Source organism: Equus przewalskii, chromosome 13, assembly GCF_037783145.1.
Source record: "Equus przewalskii isolate Varuska chromosome 13, EquPr2, whole genome shotgun sequence".
Lineage (NCBI taxonomy): Eukaryota > Metazoa > Chordata > Mammalia > Perissodactyla > Equidae > Equus > Equus przewalskii.
In genome coordinates this window covers 45,681,210-45,702,582 of record NC_091843.1, presented here as the reverse complement: position 1 = coordinate 45,702,582, position 21,373 = coordinate 45,681,210, and the positions used below count along the sequence as shown (strand labels likewise).

At 34.6% G+C, this 21,373-nt stretch overlaps 1 protein-coding gene across 2 annotated transcripts in view; it reads left to right on the top strand.

Annotated features, from left to right (window-relative positions):
* The window catches only part of SLC12A2 (solute carrier family 12 member 2), a 103,862-nt gene that overhangs the window by 25,755 nt on the left and 56,734 nt on the right, over positions 1 to 21,373 (top strand). For both annotated transcript variants that reach the window (XM_008530066.2, XM_070571255.1), the window contains exons 2-4: positions 2,549 to 2,668; positions 3,907 to 3,982; positions 4,297 to 4,392. In XM_008530066.2, the coding sequence (XP_008528288.2) occupies positions 2,549 to 2,668; positions 3,907 to 3,982; positions 4,297 to 4,392 (292 nt within the window). The remainder of the gene's footprint in view (positions 1 to 2,548; positions 2,669 to 3,906; positions 3,983 to 4,296; positions 4,393 to 21,373) is intronic.

The following is a 21,373-nucleotide window of genomic DNA, read 5'->3' as shown; positions in this document are numbered from 1 at the left end:
TTGGATAAACAAAATGTGGTATATCCAGACGATGGAATATTATCCGACAATAAAAAGTAGTGAAGAACTGATACATACTTTAACATAGATGGACCTTGAAAGTGTTATGCGAAGTAAAAGAACCCACACACACAGGTCACATGTTGTATGATTCCATTATTTCAGTGATATAAAATGTCAGAATAGCAAATCCATAGAGACAGAGTCAGTAAGTGATTGCCAGGAGCTGGAGGAAAGGGGAAATAGGGAGTGACTGCTAATGGGCATGGAGCGTTTTTTGGGAGATGATAAAAATGTAAAATTGATTTTGGTGATAACTGTACAACTTTGAGAATATACTAAAAATCATTGACGTATGCACTTTAAATGGGTGAGTTGTGTGGTATGTGAATTATAGCTCAATAAAGCTATTAAAGAATAGAAGATTGGGTCATTTGAAAATCTTTTTTTATGGGAGGGGTTCTGTATACAATGAGCCTGGGGTATACAGTAGGTAGTAGTTATGAAACTGTATGTTGTAGGGGAAATTTTGTAATTTATTTCTCTTAGGATTTGTTTTAAAGAATTTGTGTACTATCAGAAGTGGTTAACATTAGAGTTCACTTTTAAATTTTTAGTAATCTTATAATGACTTATTTTCCATGTATTTCACATAAGTTATAGCTATGCCTGTTAATGCAAACATGAGGATTAGTTTAAAATTTGATTATTTTTCTCTTAACATCATTAAAAAGCCTAAGTAGAGGCCAGCCCGGTGATGTGGCAGTTAAGTTCATCTGCTCCACTTTGGTGGCCTGGGGTTCACCAGCCCGGATCCCAGCCATGCTGTGTTAGGCATCCCACATATAAAGTAGAGGAAGATGGGCACAGATGTTAGCTCAGGGCCTGTCTTCCTCAGCAAAAAGAGGGTTGGCAACGGATGTTAGCTCAGGGCTAATCTTCCTCAAAAAAAAAAAGCCTAAGTAAAATAATTTTCAAAGCAATATACTTGTTATTTATTGCATCTAACTTATTATAGTGTTTCTTCTGTTGCTTAAAAATGTAAGAATTAGCAGTAGTTAAGTTACATAAATATGGATTCTTAAGAGCTAATCTAGGTTGATAGCACTTCGGAAAACCATATAGAAATAATGCATTAATTCGAATTAAATGAGTCTGCTTGGTTAATAGATACCAGTCAAGGAAAAAAGGGAGTTTGGATTATTACATAGATTTTGCTCTGTGGTAACACAGAACTTGCTGTAGCTCATTTCTATGAAAAAATAGTTATATTCAGAATTCACTAGAAGCCAGGTATAGAACCACTGAAAATGATTTTTAAAAAAGTACTGTAGGAAATCTAGATCACAGTTTTCAGGCTTAAAAGATAATTAATTTAGTTGACTCTTCAGTATTTAAAGAATGAGTTTGAAATGTAGCTGTGTTTTGTTCCCTGCTGTTGAGATACGGGTAGAAGAAGGACGACGGGGTACTGTTAAGGACATGATTCTAAAAAAAAAAAAAAAGATTTTATTTTTCCTTTTTCTCCCCAAAGCCCCCAGTACATAGTTGTGTATTTTTAGTTGTGAGTCCTTCTAGTTGTGGCATATGGGATGCCGCCTCAGCGTGGCTTGATGAGTGGTGCCATGTCTGCGCCCAGGATCCAAACCTGTGAAACCCTGGGCCACCGAAGCGGAGCGTGTGAACTTAACCACTCGCCATGGGGCCGGCCCCAGGACATGATTCTAGATCTAGAACATTTTCTGTCTCTGAACACCTCCATCCACCCTTCATGACCCTTGAAGGCACTGTTACTGGTTTGGAAATTTGTCATATGTCTTGGGTATGTTGGGACTGAACAAAAGTTGAGAACCGTGGAGAGAAAGAGAAGGTAAAAAACAAAAAACTAAGAATTATTGAATCAGAGGTGAAACATAAAAACCTAAGAAAGGAATACTAGTTGTGAAAATGTGTTGTGTCAATCAATTCATGTCTGAATCTGAGAAAAGTTATGAAAGGAAAGAATAAAGAGCCCTGAGTGACTGACTGACTGCAGATAAGGAGTGAGTAAAGGGAGTTATGAGTGGATCTTGGGATCCATAGGAATCCTGCTGTCATGAACTATAAAGGGAAAACTGTTCATTGGTGATAAGTTTTAAATTGTTAATGCTGAAATTTCCTATGTGGGAAGGATGCCAGCTAGGCAATGTGAAGATGTGGCTGGAGAGACAAGGTCTGAATTGACTGACCTAGCTAGTCTATACTTAGCAAACAGTATTCGTTGTGTTCTCCAGCTACCACCAAAGTGTAATTAAAATTTGAAATGATTAAAATCGGTTTACTGTCATGATAAGATTTAAATTTTTAAAACTCTCAATAATTAAGGTTTTCTTCTACTTTATTGCTTACATTTTCCTCAGGTAAAATATTCAGAAACCCTTGATTCTTGGAAATCTGTACTATGTCCTCTTAAACATGGTTAAGTATGTTTAGTGATGTTTGTTTCTATCAGGTGATTTTAAATTTTAAATAATTCTTAAGCATAACTCACGTTTCCTTTTATAACCAGGAACCTTTTGAGGATGGCTTTGCAAATGGGGAAGAAAGTACTCCAACCAGAGATGCTGTGGTCACTTATACTGCGGAAAGCAAAGGAGTTGTGAAGTTTGGCTGGATCAAGGGTGTACTAGTATGTACCTGTAGACTTAATTTTAGAGTTACAGCATTGATATTTATTATAAAATCTTCCTAATATTCTCATTAATTCTCAAGAACTCTTCTTTCTTTTTTTTAAACTGTTTTATCTGAGTGTTATGGAAGACCAAATAAATAACTTAGACCTCCTTTCCTTGTGGATATTAAATTCAGTAAAGGAAACAGGACATATTTATTAGTTTACTCAAATTATACTGGATTACCTCTAAATTATACTTTATTACCTCTTGTGAATCTCACATATTTCACAAGTAAGTATGAAGCTATTAAATTGATGGGAGCATCAGAATCAAGAAAGTTGGGGAGGCAATAGAGCTGAAATATGCCTGCTTCCTTTCCAGCTATCTCATTACCTTTTGAAGAGAAATGTATAGAAGTTAACAGGCAACAGAATAAAGGAGAAATCTGTTTCTTAAGTGTTGACATCACTTCAGTAGACAGGTTGAAGTTATTAAAGTTCAGATTTACTTCTGTTTTTCTGTGTTTGAATAGGCACAGAGCATCTGACTAGAGTAGACGAGCTAAAGTGACCTCTCTTTGGGACTTTGGAAGCACTTAGTTGAAGTCGTATTGACATTTAGGGGAGAAGTAGAGGGAAAATCCCAGTTCTAGTAGTAATTTTATTGCCTAAGCAATAGAGTGAATGTGAAGCTCCCTAGCATTGTTTGCCTGTTCTTAGATTTTAGTATTTTAGAAGACTGTGTTCTACATATGAGCATAACAAATAAAAATAAATTGGGGAAACTGTCTCACAAATAGTTTAGATTTTTGAAAGATGTGTGAACAACCGGCATTTTGTGTCGACAAGTATGTAATACTTAAAGCTGTTGTAGAAATCATGAAATTAGGATGTTATAAAAGAATAAGGAAAAATTAAACACATATATTGGTAAAGGGGAACATGAACTACTTTTTTTAAGGCTGAAGTCTTAAAATATTTCTTCCACCTTTCTTCAGTTGCTTCTGCTGCTTCAGATAATTATAATGGGGGGGTGTGTATGTATGTAGATATATACATATAATCAGCTATTAGCTCACATTTAGGCTCTCGTGGAGCTCTTTAAAAAAACTTAAAAGGTTAGGATAAGAGTTAGATTTAATATAACTTTCTATAGTTTTAAATGTATGCTGTCCTATGATTGGCTAGTTTAGCATTTACTGTCATATTTGATCACTTTTCTTCAACTGTGACTTGACCTCTTTCTTTCCTAGGTACGTTGTATGTTAAACATTTGGGGTGTGATGCTCTTCATTAGATTGTCATGGATTGTGGGTCAAGCTGGAATAGGTGAGTCAAGTTATGTACTGCTTGATTCATTTGAGAATGAATAAGCAAAGTGCTGTGTGCATATTTAGGCTCTGAGTCTCATAAAATTCAAGCAATTGGAATCATTTTAAGCTGTGTTCTCTTTTGTATCAGATTGTTGTTTTAATGTTTTTTCGTAATTCTGATTTGATTTTTCTAAAATAGGATAAAAATAAGGTAATTTATAAGTTATTATGTAAATTCATTATACTCAGACTAACCGGTTCTAGACATAGACATAGCTGGTTTAAATAAGAGTATAAGTATTCTCTATCTCTTTTTCTTTTTCCCTAAAGGTCTGTCGGTCCTTGTAATAACAATGGCCACTGTTGTGACAACTATCACAGGATTATCTACTTCAGCAATAGCCACTAATGGATTTGTACGAGGAGGTAAATTCAGTCTTTTCACATCGTTGTCATCGGATTACTGTTAACTAAATAAATTGAGATTTAAATCTTATAATTATTTTTTACCTTAAAAAAGTAACATATCAGGTCTATATAGGCAAGAAAGTTGCTGCTGAGCACTTTCAAACTAGTACGTTTGAATATTATACAATTTTATATTGATCCATACACAAACATACGCTTTAAACTACTTCGGGTGTTTGGTGTATTTGGTAGCAAGAATGGAGTTTCTAACTGGGTTTCTTCTCCACCAGGCTGCCCTTTATTACCTCCCCGCAGCCTTCAGCTTGTGAACTCTTAGCATGTGTTCTGTGTTTGGTCACTATTGTTTAGGTGTAAGCTCATTCCTCCCCACTGAGGGAAGCTCAGAGTTCTTTCCCCATGACGTAACAGCTTGTGGGGAGTACAGCTGGGACTCTGAATCCGTATTCTCAACTCTAGCACTCTTCTCTGGGTGCTCTGAGGCCTTTTTATTGGAGTCCACAAGCTCTGCCTTGTGAGATTTTACCCTCCCTGGGAGGAGCACCCAGGAGGCCAAGAGAATGGCCTTTGAACCCCTGAGAAGAAGAAGAGAATTTCATTCTCCAAACCGAAACTCATCATTCAGCTGGATTGAGAAGATTCCTAGAGAAAAGGAGAGAAAGTGTATCTCAGCTCTTGTAAAGCCATCAGAGCAGATCAACTGAGAAGAGAATCAGCCTGTTCTATCTGCCTCAACTATTCTGCAGACCGGTGTTTAACGTTATATACACACAATTTCTGCTTTATCTGCATCAGGTATTTGGAGAGAGGGAGAGAGAGAGAGAACCAGATTGAACTTCATTTCCCCCCATCGTCTTCATATTTCTTATATAGTAGAGGAGCCAGATCACTATGGCCCTGGGAGAAGCTGGTAGCTCACATCAACGTGGTTATGACTGTGCTGAGCGTGCATCACTGCTGAAGTTTTATGTGTACGTGAATTGAATTGAGCTGTGTTGTGGTATAAGATGTGGATATGTCCAATAGAGTAGTTAATCAAACAACACTGAGAGATTCTTTTTGGCTTCTTGTGGACTGGGTGCCCCATGCTTCATTTCTTTCTGCTAGTATTGGGGAATGGAAGTGGAAGGAGAAATGGGATGGGGTTTTCGGTATTTGAGGGGATCAGCAAATCATCAAAAAGTTTCTCTGTATGTTCAGCCCTTCAAGTCTAGGTTGTGAGCCTCGAGGGGAGTGGGGCATGCAGCCCGTGGCAGCACGAAGCCCGGACTGTTCTCCATGTGAATTCAAACTTATGGGAAGCATAGATTTTCCTGCATTGTGATTAAAAAGCCGTTTCGTCTTTCAGTATTACCAGCAGTTTTCTTATATATTCACAAATACATCTACCTCAGAGACTTGGTGTCTAGTCTTCTGTGCTGGGATACTAAAGAAGTATAACGATATGGAATGCCTGAAGATGTGTCCCAACAAATTACCATATGTTGCAGTTTTGCCTGAGTTCCCTCAAAGTGCTAGTTCACAAAAGAAGAAACTATAGGGAAAAAAACCATTGGATTATGCAATTTGGAATTCTTCTGTTATCACATATTCATAAATGAGAAGGTAAATACATTCAATGAAATAATGAAACCTGAAATGAAAAAGGAGAAAGTCATTAATACAAAGAATTGACCAAATAGTTTGAGGCTTTGCTAGAAGGCATTTTTCACTTTTCACTTGGTGACTTTGGAAACCTCGCTGATCCTTTATAAACGAGCTGCATCATCTCCATTACAGTAAAGGTTTCCTGGAGATTCTTTGAATAAATGTTAGCCCCTTCTGTCTCCTCTGTGTCTACTTTGTGGACTTAGAGACCCCTAATAGGGTTTATTTTGGTTTCCTAAAAAACAGTATTTTCTGCATGGGAGATACAGGTATAAAACTGATGACAGTACATTGCACCCTGTATTCATGATTCTAAATTGAAAGTATCAGTGGGATTCATACATTTTATCCCGAAAGTACGTATTTCTTAGCTCTATCCACAAAAATCACCTGTAACAAATTACCAACCCAGTAGCAGCAAGCACCCCTACTACCCACATTGTGTTTTTCCATTCAGAGGAACTGGGGAATCTTAGAGAAATGATGGATTTTAGATCTGGGCAGGAAATGTACTAAATGAGCCTAGATATCTTTTCACATACGAAAGTAAAGAAGATAACAAAGGCTACTTGGTTTCATGTCGAAAGGACCCAGGAGCCAACTTGAAGAAGCTAAGACTGACTTAAGTTTGGATAGTTTGAACAGCATTTCTACTACTACTAACGGATTTGAGTGAAAACAATATATGATAAAATTCATAAGTTCACAGACACCGCAAAGAAAATCTCATTTTTCATCTTCAAAGAATGCTAGAAAACTAACTTATGAAAATTGATAAGTAAAGGGAGAGAATCTAGTTTTGAATCAAGCTTTCCTGACTGAAAGTTTCCTTATCTGAACTCAACATAACCAAGAAATTGATGAGATTTTTTCGTTAGATAATTATTCTTCAAAATAAGTGAAGGAGGAAAGAGAATTAGAATATTCCAACTCTGTATACCTCAACACCTTTGAGGGGGCCGGCCCGGTGGCATAATGGTTAAGTTTGCGTGCTCCACTTTGGCCGTCCAGGGTTCGCAGGTTTGAATCCCAGGCGTGGACCTAGTACTGCTCGTCATGCACACTGTGGCAGCATCCCACGTAAAACCGAGGAAGATTGGCACAGATGTTATCTCAGGGCCAATCTTCCTCACAAAAACATAAAATAAAAATAAAGAATACCTTTGAAGTAGTGTTTCCCAACAAATTGAATCTGAATCACATCATGCCTATAGCTCCAGGAAGCATTTTCTTGAATATGCAGGGGAGAGAGGAACTTTAAATGATACTGTAGGATGTTGACAGCAAATGCCAGACTCGGAATCTCTCTGGAACAAGGAATCTTTCTTATTCAACAAAATGTTCCAAGGAGCCAAAAAGTTAGGGAGTTATGGTTTAAAACAAACTTTAAGAGACTTAATGTGTAGCGTCTGAGCCTGTCATTCTTAACAGTAAACTGCTTTATCTTTTAGTACGGTGGGCCCAGAGTGCCTGGATTGGATCTCCTCTAGCCCAACCACTGAGGACTTGATTTTTGACTGCCTCCCTTGAAAGGGCTACATAGAGAGGAAAGTAATAGAGCTAGAACTGTCCAGGGGGTCAGGGTGCCAAAGGCTTAGATGGGAGAAATGGAGGGATACTATGGCAATAGTGATGTCTGGAGACCCGTCTTAATTTCCTACGGACTAAAAGTTGATTATTACAGGAATTAGTAAGAAAATTTTTTACCTGAAGTATTGCTTAAAGGTTGTGGTTGCTCTGTTCATTAATTTCAATTTGAAGAGCCCCCTTTTAAACTTGAGTAGTTGTCTTATTAATATAAAGCACTGTTTTGAGGTAGTGCTTGACGGTTTGTTTTGTTTATCTTGATTCTTGAGTGAATTCTAACATTTACTTATATTTTATTAGTATTGATTGATATTTTATTCTCATTTGTAAGGTATATGTTTCCAGCTCTTCGGAAGCATGTGAAATGTGTACTTTTCCTCGTGCTATGTGCTTTCTGCCATAGGAGAGATTTAATATAACTGAGTAACCATAACATTGGCTTTAACAATACTTTTTAGAGATTAAACAGATACCAATCTAGAAAAGTATAGTTATTTTTTAATATGAATTAACTGCCAACTTGTAAACAAATGTAATATAATGTCCAATTGTGAAGTCTAGGATAAAAATAATATGGAAGCATTTAGGATTTCTGGAAAAAAAAGGAGTCAAAACTTAGAAAATAAAAGATGCTTAGTTTCAGCTTGCTTACATTTTGGTGATGATTTTTAGGTACTGTTTAAAGCTCCTAGGAGCGGGTTAGAGAATCATCCTCTCAGTTCTCTGCCTCCACAGAGTACGAACAGCAATACCAAGTGCCTGATGGAGTTAGCCCTTTACTCTCCTCTCGGGCATCATCCTTGCCCTAACAGAACAGCGCCTTCCTGTTCTGCGAATCCGATCAGTGTTCCTGAGAGCTTGGATTTTCTGGAATTTATTTGGACCCTGTGCAACAGGTTCTGCAATTTAGATGGTGCTGACCAGCAGCCAGTTGCACTTAGATCCTCATTTCCTAGATTTCACAGAACAGAGTGCTTCTGTCTTCAAATAATTAATCACAAATAACTAATCTGTGAGGTGTGAGCATGGACTCGGCCACAGGTAGCGTTTTCTAAGATGAAAGTGTAAATTCTGGTTTTTGATTCATATTGTATTATATAAACTGAGCAATAGAAGGGAAAAATTTCTCAGTTCCTTTTTGTTTTGGAGCATTAAGTTAAAAGCAGGGGTCAGTACACTTTCAAATAAAAAACCCAGGTTATATCAAATTTCAGACAGGTAGTTATGAAAATCTAAAATCAATATAAACCTGCCTATTCCATGACTAAAATGAAGTTTTATGTTACTTTTGTTTCAGTCAGTTAACAGATCATTGTTAAGTGCTTGTGACAGGCACCAGGTTTGTAACGACAGTCAAACAAGATCCTACTATGTTCAGATAATAGTGGCAGTTATCTTTTGAGATCTAACTGCTAAGCATGATACCATGGTCTTGACATATGTTATCTGATTTAATGCAACATCCCTGATAGTCACATTTATAATTTGTATGCATGATAAGAGCAAAAATAAAACAATTATACTCATTTTTTTCCAGCGAAATTTTATGCAGATTCTACTGCTGAATCTTCTTTAAATGTCTGCAATGAGTCAGAATTACCTTTATAAACTCATATCTTTTTCTTTTCTCTCAAATAATTGGCGTCCTCACTTTTGTATATAGGTAAAGCCAAACATTGGAGGTGAGGAAAAAACTAATATTTTTGGAGGTTGTAAGTGATGGAAAATGCTTTCTGTATTGGTAAAATCAGATTTTCACTGATTGTTAAATTTTTTGTTTAGCTCATTATATAGTTTTATTGATTTCTATCATCACCAAGCAAGGAATTGTAATTTAGAATTCAGCTTCATAGTTCTTGCCTTTTATTGCTAATTTCTTTCAAATTGTAGCTTTTCAGATCAGTGAAATGTTTGTAAAAGCTGTAAAAAGCAGTTCTATAACAGTTGTATTATGAAGTTTTGTCAGACTTAAACATAACATTGTGTTTTCAGTTCAGTAAAATACTGTTTATATACGACACATAACTCAGATGTGAGTCTGGCAAGTAATTGTAAGTAATTTTTTACTTGAGTTTTCTCTTTGACTCATTTAGTGACCTTTCAATTTTGCCAGTCTGTAATAATTAAAAATACTTTAATTTGGTTCCCAAAAGTGTCCCAAAAGCACAATTAGGGCTGTATGTCTCTGCTCATAGAGTTTCCTTTATTCAGGTGATCAGTCACAATGATAACATAGTGCCCAATCCTGGTCTGAAGATTCTGTTTGTCTCTTTACTTTTCCCTATTTGACTTAATAATGGCAATGGAATAGAAGAAATTTGCCAAATGTTAACAGGCAGACCACTTATTGTGTATTTGTAAACCAAGGTATTAGAATGTATTTCCTAGAACAATACCCACAATGGATGTTGGATCCATTTGGATCCATTATAGCTGTATCACAAAGTTATTCCTCAGAATTTTACACAAGGTGGCATTGGATAAACTGTTTAGTGAATGTACAGAAGTAGATGGTTTACTGCTCTGACCAGTAAAGAATTCTGGTGTATTTGCTAAGAATACCAGATGAACTCTGAATAGTAATTGCAAAATAGTTTTTTTTCTCATTAATAAGTTTATTATTATTTTTTTTTTTGAGGAAGATTAGCCTTGAGCTAACATCTGCCACCAATCCTCCTCTTTTTGTTGAGGAAGACTGGCCCTGACCTAACATCTGTGCCTGTCTTCCTCTGTTGTATATGTGGGACGCCTGCCCTGATAAGCTGTGTGTAGGTCTGCAGCTGGGATCCGAACTGGTGCACCCTGGGCTGCCAAAGCAGAGCGTGTGAACCCAACTGCTGTGCCTCTGGGCCGGCCCCTTATTACATTTTTTAATTTTCTCCTTTTAATTCCTTTCTTACTCAATACATCAACAAAAGCTTTATTTTACAAAATTTCTGCAGATAGCACAGATTATTCATATTATGTATATTCATCATTTCATTCAAGGGAAATAAAGGATGTCTGGACTCAAAATTTGCATTTTCCTTTTGTTTGGTGGGTAACAACTCTTTGAAGCTTTTTGTTAGTAGAAATCTTGAATCTTTTGATGGTTTAATACTATTGAAACTTCTTAAGTAAATAAAGACAAAATTGTCAGTAATATTATCACTATTCTATATGAACCAACAAGACCTGTGATTTTTAAGTTTCTACTGTTTGTTCCTTTTTCTTATTTTTTCTGATTTTAAAATATTAAATACTTGAAAACCCTCTCACTTCTACCCCCAGAAATAGAAAACACTGATTAATCTAATTGTATATTTCTCCAGATTTTATCATTTTTTATTAAGATATAATTTAGGTAAAATAAAATTCAAGTGTTTTAAGTGTACAGTTCTGCAAGTTTTGACAAATACATATAGTCGTGTAGCCACCACCAGCACCACAATTAAGACAGAACAGTTCCATCACATCAGAAAACTCCCCTGTGCCCCTTGTAGTCAACTGCTCTCCTCACCCTCAGCTCCTGTCAACCACTGGTCTGTTGTCTGTCCCTGTAGTTTTGCCTCTTTTAGTATGCTGTACAGTTAAAATGATATGGTGTGTGCTCTTCTGAGTCTGGCTTCTTTCACTTAGCAGGATGCTTTTGAGAGCCACCCATGTTGTGTATATCACTTGATCATTCCTTTTTGTTGCTGAGAATTATTCCATTGTGTAGACATAACCACAGTTTGTTTCTTCATTTCCTAATTGAAGGGTATTTGGATTGTTTCTTGGCTATTACAAATAAAGTTGCTGTTAAGTGTTAGCATAGAGGTTTGTGTGTGAACGTTAGGTTTTCATATTAATTGGATAAATACCGAGGTGTGGAATTGCTGGAGCAAATGATAAGTGCATGCTTACCTTTATAAGAAAGTGCCAAACTGTTTTCTAATGGCTGTATCGTTTTTGCATTTCAACCAGCAATTAATGAGAGTTCCAGTTGTTTCACTTTTGCACATCTGCATCCTCACTGGCACTTGGTATTGTCTTTTTTTTTTTTCTATTTTAATATGTTGTAGTGGTATCTCATTGTAGTTTTCACTTGTACTTTTATAATAATGGCTAAAAATATTGGCTATCCTCTCATCTGCTATAAGTGTGTACTCAAATCTTTTGCCCGTGTTTTTGGAGGGTTATTTACTGAGTTTATTGTGGTTTGCTACTGTTGAGTTTTGAGAGTTCTTTATGTGTTTTGGATACTAATTCTTTATCAGTATATAATTTGTAGTTATTTTCTCCTAATATATGGTTTGTATTTTTATTTCCTTAATGGTGTCATTTGAAGAGCAGTTTTTAGTTTTGATTATGTCCAATTTATCTTTTTTTTCTTTTGATCATGCTAAGAAATCTTTGCCTAACCAAAGGTCTCAAAGATTTTCTTCTGTATTTTCTTCTAGAAGTATTTTAACTAGGTTTTCAGTTAGATCTATCATCCATTTTTAGTTAACTTTTATATATGTTACAAAATAGGAATCAAGACTCATATGGATGAGTTATTCCAGCACCATTTGTTGAAAAGATTATTCCTTCTCCATTTAATTGCCTCTGCATTTTTGTCAAAAATTAATTAATCCTAACTACCCAAAGCCATCTATAGATTCACTGCAATCTCTATCAAAATTCCATGGCATTTTTCACAGAAATAGGAGAAAACTTATCCTAAAATTCATATGGTACCACAAAAGACTCCAACTAGTCAAAGCAACCTTGAGAAGAAACAAAGCTGGAGGCATCACGCTTCCTGATTTCAAACTATGTTATGAAGCTATAATAATCAAGACAGTATGGTACTGGCACAAAAACAGATACGTAGATCAGTGGAATGGAATCAAGAGCCCAGAAATAAACCCATGCATATGCAGTCAACTAGTATTTGACAAGGGAGCAAAGAATATTCAATGGGGTAAGGATAGTCTCTTCAGTAAACAGTGTTGGGAAAACTGGATATTCACGTGCAAAAGAATGAAACTGGACCCCTGTTTTATTCCACTCATCAAAATTAACTCAAAATGTATAAGGACTTAAATGTAAGACCTGAAATTGTAAAACTCCTAGAAGAAAACATAGAGAAAAATCCCCTTGACATTGGTATTGGCAGTGATTTTTTGGATATGACACCAGAATCACAAGAACAAAAGCAAAATCAACAAATGGGACTATGTTAAACTAAAAAGCTTCTGCACAGCAAAAGAAACAATCAACAAAATGAAAAGATAACCTACAGAATGGAAGAAAACATTTGCAAATCGTGTATCTGATAAGGGTTTAATATTCAAAATAGGTAAGAAACTCATACAACTCAATAGCAAAAAAACCACAAGTCTCATTTAAAAATAGGTAAAGAACCTGAAAATGAGTAGACGTTTTTCTAAAGAAGACAAGTTCATGAAAAGATGCTCAATATCACTGATTATCAGGGAAATGCAAATAAAATCCACAGTGAGTTATTACTTCACACCTGTTAGAATGGCTATTATTAAAAAGACAAGAGATGGTAACTGCTGATGAGGATGTGGAAAACAGGGAACTGCTGTGCACTGTTGGGAATTGGTACAGTCACTATGGGAAACAGTATGAAAATTCCTCAAAAAATTAAAAATAGAACTGCTATATGATCCAGCAATCCCACTTCTGGATATTTATCCAAAGGAAATGAAATAGCTATTATGTAGAAATGCTTGTGCCCTCATGTTCATTGCAGAATTATTCACAATGGCCAAGACATGGAAATAACTAAGTATCTGTTGATGAATGAGTGGATAAAGAAAATGTCTTAGATGTATATCATTCACATATATATATATATATATGGTATATACATATTATATATACACACAGTGGAATATTATTCAGCCATAAAAAAGGACATCCTGCCATTTGTGATAACGTGGATGAACCTTGAGGGCATTATGCTAAGTGAAATAATTCAGAGAAGGACAAATACTATATGACCTCACTTATATTTGGAATCTAAAAAAAGCCAAACTTGTAGAAACAGAGAGTAAAAAAGTGGTTACCAGGGACTGGGGGGTGGGGGAAATGAGATGTTGATCAAAGAGTACAAATTTCCAGTTATAAGAGGAATAAGTTCTGGGGATCTAATGTACAGCATACAGACTATAGTTAACAATACTATATCTTATACTTGAAAGTTGCTGAGAGTGGATCTTAAATGTTCTTACCGTGACAAGATCAACAACAACAAAATGGAAATTATGTGAGGTGAAGGATATGTTAACTGACCTTATTTTGGTAAACATTTCATAATATATACATGTATCAAATCATCACATTGTACTTCTTAATCGTACACAGTTATAGGTCAATATCTCAATAAAGCTGGAAAAAAAAATTAGCTAACCCTACATTTGTGGGTCTATTTCTGTATTCTGCTGGTCCATTATCTATATAGCACTCCTTAATCCAATACCATAGTATCTTGGTACTATAGCTTTATAGTAATTCTTGAAATTGGATAGTGTGAGTCCTCTAACTTTGTTCTCTTTCAAAATTCTTTTGGCCATTCTAGTTTTTTTGCCTTTCCATGTAAATTTTAGAATTACCTTGTCAATTTCTATGAAATATTCTGGGATTTTGATTGGAATTGTGTTGAATGTAGAGATCAATTTAGGGAGAATTAACATCTTAACTATATTAAGTCCTCTATTTCATAAACATGGTATATCTCTCTATTTAGTTCTTTGTTTTAAGTTGTCAGTACACAGATCTTGCAGGTACTTTTTAGATTTATATTTAAGTATTTTCTTTTTTTGATGCTATTGTAAGGTTACTTTGTAAAATATCAGTTTTTAATTGTTCATTGCTAGTATCTGGAAATATGATGGATTTTTGTATATTTACATTGTAATGTGTATATTAGTCAGGGTTCTCCAGAGAAACAGAACCAGTAGGGGGTAGTGTGTGTGTGTGTGTGTGTGTAAAGATTTATTGAAACCAGTTGACTGGTAACGATTTTGGAGGCTGGAAAGTTCCAAAATCTGCAGGGTGGACCAGCAGTCTGAAGCTGCAGAGAAGAGCTGATGCTGCGGCTCAAGTCTGAAGGCCGCGTCTGCTACAGAATTCTCTCTTGCCAGGGGAGGTCTGTCTTTGTTCTGCTTGGGCCTTCAGCTGATTGGATGAGGCCCACTCACATTAAGTTGGGCAATCTGCTTTACCCAAAGTCCACCAATTTAACTGTAAATCTCATCCAGAAAAACCCTTACAGAAACATCCAGAATAATGTTTGACCGCATATCTCGGTGCTGGAGCCCAGCCAAGTTGACACATAAAATTAACCATCACACTGTAACTTTGCTAAACTAACTTTAAAACTGGAGTCCATTGCCCCACAGATTTTAGTTGATTTTAATTTGTGTTCATTTTTCTACCTCATAGTTAGTATTTTAAATTGAACTACCTTCAAGCTACTCTTTGAAGGAAATTCACTTTGATAGGAAATGTGTGGCAAAACTTGATTTTGTTCAGTTTCTTACCCATACCTGAGGCACTGAAGATGTCCTGGGCCAAGTTTGCTGTGATTTTTCAACATCATATTGGACAGTATGATTTCTTGTCCAATTTTTGTCTAAGAGTGAACAATGCTTACAATAAAGGAAGATGAAACAGTCCAAAAGAAATTAACTTGGACTTGAACAAGTTTGTTCATGATTCTAAAATTTCAAATATTTTTCATATTAACGTAAAACATTTAATTCATGTTAGTAGATAAATGGAGCTGTATGGTGCTAAATTGAGCCAGGTGTGGGTTTTTTTCCTTTCCCTTTTATTAAGATAATTGACATGCAGCACTGTATAAGTTTAAGGTATATAGCATAATGACTTGTCTTACATATGTTATGAAATGATTACCACAATAAGTTTAGTTAACATCCATCATATGGATATCAAAAAAAGGAGAAAAATGTTTTTTTTCCATGTGACAACTTTGAAGAGCCATGTGTAGTTTAAGAAATGTCTGTTTTGTGGCATAGTTGTTAGACATCCAGAGTGCCTGGTCAAAAGGTAATAAATACTGCTCCTCCCCTCCTGCATATAGGGTGTTTTTTTTTTGTCTTTGTTTATATTATTTTGAAGATTCTATTTACTATGAGTTCAAGTCAGTTGTTCTGAGTGTTCATAATAGCTGTATCTGATAATACCCGTTTCCGCAAATCTCTTGAAGTCTTAATACACGAGTATTTTTTGCTACCTCATTTTGACTAGGATAGAATTTTTAAAATGCTAATTGTTGACAATAGGTTTATAGCTTATTAAATTAATATTACTGAAGTAAAATGTGCATGTAGAGAAAAGCACAGATTTTAAGTTTACAGTTCTATGAGTTTTGATAAACATATAAACCTCTGTAAAGACTACCTCAGTCAAAATACCAAATATTTCCATCACATTGGAAACTTAATCAGTCCCTCACCTCTGGCCCAGGCTGGGATTATACAGAAGCTGTGCTTTTTGTGTCTTATCTGTTTCACTCAGTATTTGTTTTTGGAATTCATTCATGTTGTTCCATATGTTAGTAGTTTGTTCATTTTTATTACTGTGTAGTATTCCATTTTCTGACTATACAACCTGTAATAACAAAGTTTGTTTATTTAGTATCTATTGATGGAAATTGGGGTTATTTTTAGTATGTGGCTGTTAAGAATAAGTTGATAGGAACATTCTTTTACAAGTCTTTGTGGTTTTGCATGTTTTTACTCATTTTGGGAAAATACCCAGGAATGGACTTGTTGATTCATGGGGTAGGTATGTCGTTCATTTATAAGAAATTAGCAAATGGTTTTCTGAAGTGGTCGTACCATTTTATTCTTTCATCAGCAATATACGAGGCTTTTAGTTTTTCCACATTCTTGCCAAAACTTGTATCTCTTTAATTATAGCTTTTCTTGTGGCTATTTAAAAATGTCTTACTGCCACTGCATTTCCCTGATGATTAATGATAATGAACATCTTTTTATGTGTTTATGACCACTTGTATTATCTTCTTTTGTAATGTATTCAAATCTTTGGCAGATTTTTAAATTGCGCTATCTTTGTGTTATTATTTGGTAGTTTTTCTTTCCTATATTCTGGATACAAATCATATGTCTAACATGTATTGTATGTGTTTTTTCACGGTTTGTGACTTGCCTCATCATTTTTATCATTTTCTAAATTGTGTCTTCTGAAGAGCAGAGGTGTACCATTTTTATGAAGTCCGGATTCTCATGTTTTCTTCTATGGCCAGTGCTTTTATTGTTCTGTCTTGAAATCTTTGCTTGTACCAAGGTCATGAATATATTCTCCTGTGTTTTCATCTAGACTCTTTATAGTTTCAGTTTTTAGACTTTTTAATTATGAACAATCTCGTTAATTTTTGCTTATTGTGTGAGACAGGTTGTGCTTCTCTCTCCTCCCTACGCCTCATCCCCCTTACAGATATGCACTTGTTCCAACACCATTTATTGAAACGACTGTCTATTCCCTATTGAATTATTTTTGGTACTGTTGTTGAAATAGAATTGTCTGGACTGTGTGCTGTTCCATTATCTTTTGCTTTATTCTCTTAGGCCAGTTATGTCAATACTACCCTGTCTTGATTGCTTAGTTTATAATTCCTAATTCTTCCAATTTTGTTCTTTTCCAAAATTGTTTTAGCTCTTCTCAGTCCTTTGCATTTCCATATGAATTTTTGAATTAGCTATACCAATTTCTGCCAAAAAACAAAACAAAACTAAAACAAAAAACCTTGCTGTGGCTTTGGGATTTCAATCTTAAAAAATCTGTTTGGGAAAGATGGTCATGTTAACAATATTGAATCTTCCAGTCTGTGAACATGGTGTATATCTCCATTTATTTAGATCTTCTTTTGTTTCTCTCAGCAATATTTTATATTTTTCAGTATAGAGGTCTTACATATATTTTGTTGAATTTATCCCTAAGTAGTTCATATTTTTCATGCTGTAAATGGTATTTGTACATTTTATTCTTCAATTTTTGGTTGCCTGTTTAGAGAAATACAATGGACTTTTGTATCTTAGCCTTCTGTTTTGTGACCTTACTAAACGTAAATAGTCAGGTTATCTGTGAATAGAGATGGTTTATACTTTTTCTTTCTAATCTTTGGGATTTTCTCTTTTTTCTTTCTTTTTTTTTAATCTCTTGAATTAGCTGGGGCCTCCAATAAAATGGTGAACAAAAGTGGTAAGAGTAAACGTCATTGCCTTTTTTCCAGTCTTAGGGGGAATGAGTTCAGTATCTCTCTTAAGTAAGATATTAACTGTGGGGTTTCTGAGGATGTCGTTTGTCAGATTGAGACAGTTTTGTTTCTAAATTGCTGGGAATATTTATCGTGAATGGATGTTGAATTTTGTTATGCTTTTTCTATATCTGTTGAAATGGTTGTGTGGTTTTCCTCCCTTATTCTGTTATTGCCACAACATATATATGGTTTTTTGAATCTTAAAACAGCCTAGCATTTGTGGAATAAACTCCACTTGGTCAAAGATATTGTACTTTCTGCTCCATTTTACTTGCTAACATTTTGTTAAGGATTTTTGAGTGTATGATCATGAGGAGTATTCGTCTGAAATTTTCTTTTTTGGTAGTAACTTTTGTCAGGTTTTGGCATCAGGATTGTGTTCCTCTCGTAAGAGGTGTTGGCCAGCATTTCTTCTTCCTCTATTTTCTGAAAGAGTTTGTGTAAAATTGATCTTATTTCTTCCTCACTAGTGAAGCTATCTGGGCTTGTAGTTTGTGTGTATGTGTGGAGGTGTGTATTACAAATTTAATTTCTTTGATAGCTACAGGATTATTTCAATTTCCTATTCTTGTCACAATTCTGGCAAGTTTTGTTTTTCAGGGAAATTGTACGTTTCATCTAAGTTGCGTATTCATTGCAATAAACTTATTTAATATATTATCTTTTTAACCTTTTAATGACTATGACATAGTGATGTCCCTGCTTTCATTCCTGATTCAGTTAATTTGGGTTTTCTTTCTTTTTCTTTTTTAGCTCATTGTTTATCAATTATATTAATGTTTTAAGAACAACTTTTGGCCATATTGAACTTTCTGTATCAGTGGTTTTTACTTGTTATTACTTATTTTTTTTTCTACTTTAGATTTTGTTTATTCTTTTTCCTACCTTTTTAAGGTAGAAGCTTAGATCATTGATTTTATCTTTTTTTTTAATATAAGTTTATAAAACTATAACTTTTCCTGTAATTCTTGCTTTGGGTATATCCCATTAATTTTGATATGTTATATTTTCATTCTCATTCAACTTAAAATACTTTTTAATTTCTCTTGTGCTTTATTCTTTAACAAATGAGTTATTTTAAAGTGTGTTGCATAATTTACAAATATTTAGGAATCATCTATACATTTAATTTAAAATTCTGTTAAGGTCAGTAATATTTACTGTCTCATTTCAGCTCTTTGAAATTTCTTGAGACTTATTCTATGGACAGTAATCAGTTTTTAATCTTAGGGTCTTGATTAACCTAATCAGAGTTTTGGCTGTTGATTTGGGATTTAGTGAAGCTATAGGGACATGCATCCTCAAATCAGTGTTGTTATAGTGGAACTCAGTATATATAATGTCGTACTTCGCAGCTCTGTTATCTGACTCATTTTTGTCCTTGACACTAAGGAGTTAGGAGATTTTTATGGCAAAATTATGAGATCCCATGAGGATCTTTTTTCCATATTGACTTCAGTGTTTGCTTGCACAGTGGGCTTTTCTTTTTAAGAAATTAGTTATTTTTTGTTCCTATTGATGCCTTTTAATCGATCGTAATTCTTTATCATACTCTTCAGCATTTTCAGTGGTAACAAAAAGCCTAATTTCATCATACATGTTGTACTGGGTAAGCACTTAGGTCAGAGAGACCTGAGTTTAAGCCCAGTTCTTTCCCTACTACTTGTGTGACTTTGGTCAAGGTACTTAACCTCTCTAAGCCTTAATTTTAATTTTCATGTATGAAAATGATAATAGTACTTTGCTAGAATTAAGTAAAATGTGTAATTTTTGACAAAATAAAAATTTTAATTTAAGATATATCTACTCCATGCTGATTAGTAAAAATACCAGTGTTTCAGAGTTTTAGATCTTTAATACTATCCATTTGGATGCTAAGGGGAAAAGAAAGGAAGAAGGTTGCTGTTAAAACTGGTTGCCTCTAGGGCCAGCCCAGGTGGCCTTAGTGGTTAAGTTTGGTGTGCTCTGCTTTGGCAGTGGCCCGGAAAAGGGTGTGGACCTACACCACTTGTCTGTTAGTGGCCATGCTGTGGTGGGAACTCACACAAAAAAACTGATTGCCTCTAGTAAGTAGGAGTGGAAGTGGGAAGAAATAGAGCAGAGCACTTTTACTTTTTCATCAGGAGTAAAAGTATAGGAAGATGAACAGGTGCTTTTATATTCATTATTAGCCACGTGTCACTTTTTATTTTCTTAAAAAAAAGTACAGATCTTTTAAAAAGCAACGCAACTGGGTTTTAGGTTTTAAATTTTAGGTATCCCAGTTTGTAGAAGATTTTAAAATAATGCTGAAATGGCAGAATTTGCCTACTTATATTCATCATTCCCAAGGTGAATTTCTCCTTCCCGTTATCTTTCTCCATGTTAAATGCATCTTAAGGTATAGTTTTCTTTTCTTGTTACTAATAGGAACACTTGAAATTTCATGAAAATCAAAACTTTAAAGCACACAACAAATGAATTCTTTGCTTTTATAGGTCCTTTTGGTGATGTTTCTCATTCTAAAGTTTATATTCTCAACTATTGACACATAAGTGGTTGACTGATAGCAGTTAACTTTTCATTGTGACTTAATTTTCTCGTCTATAAAATCAGGGTAGATACTACTACTTGTCTTAATTCATTGTTCATATTGGGATTAAATGAAATAGTTTTTATCAATTTTGAAAACGTGTTAAATATAGGCTGTGATAATTATAATATTCCAGGGATTTTCCTTGTGATTAACTCTAATGTGATTTAATGTCTTCAGAACTTACTCTACGATATTTATTTGATGTAAAAAATTGTCATTATAGAAATCCATTAGGATTTTTAGTGTGGAAACATATTTCTGGGAAAATTTTAAATCATTTCATCTCATAATATAAAATGAATACTAAATCTTCAGACTACATTTTTTTTTCCTTCACAATTTCCAAGATGATAAAAATTATTAATTGGTAAAATGAGTAACTAAGGAAGTTTTAGGTGGATGGGTTTAAAGTGTAGACTATTTTGAGAGCCTTGATAGAATTAACTACAAAACCTATTACAGGTATTTCCAAAATGAGGTTTATATATTTAGTACTTTCTCAAACTATAGAATTGTTTGTTGCATTTGTCTTCCTTATACTGGGAGAACAGTAGAAATAAATATTCAGATGTTAAGTGCCATTTCATTGTGTAGTCTTAAGTATGAAATATTTCATCAGTATCTAGAAAAATGTATATAACAATATAACTTCAGGATTATTAAAACTAAGTTTTGATTATGACCTAGAGGCCAAAAATAAATCAGAATTTTAGAAGGCTCTTAAAGACTCTAGCCAAGTATTAGATTGACTCAAAATCATACCACTGATTTATTTTTTAAGTTAGGATACGTGCTTCATGATAGCTCATTTAATGTCTTAGTTTACTCTGCCATTTAGGCAGGATTTATTAGAACACAAACCATATCTCTTTACAATGCCAGTATATGCT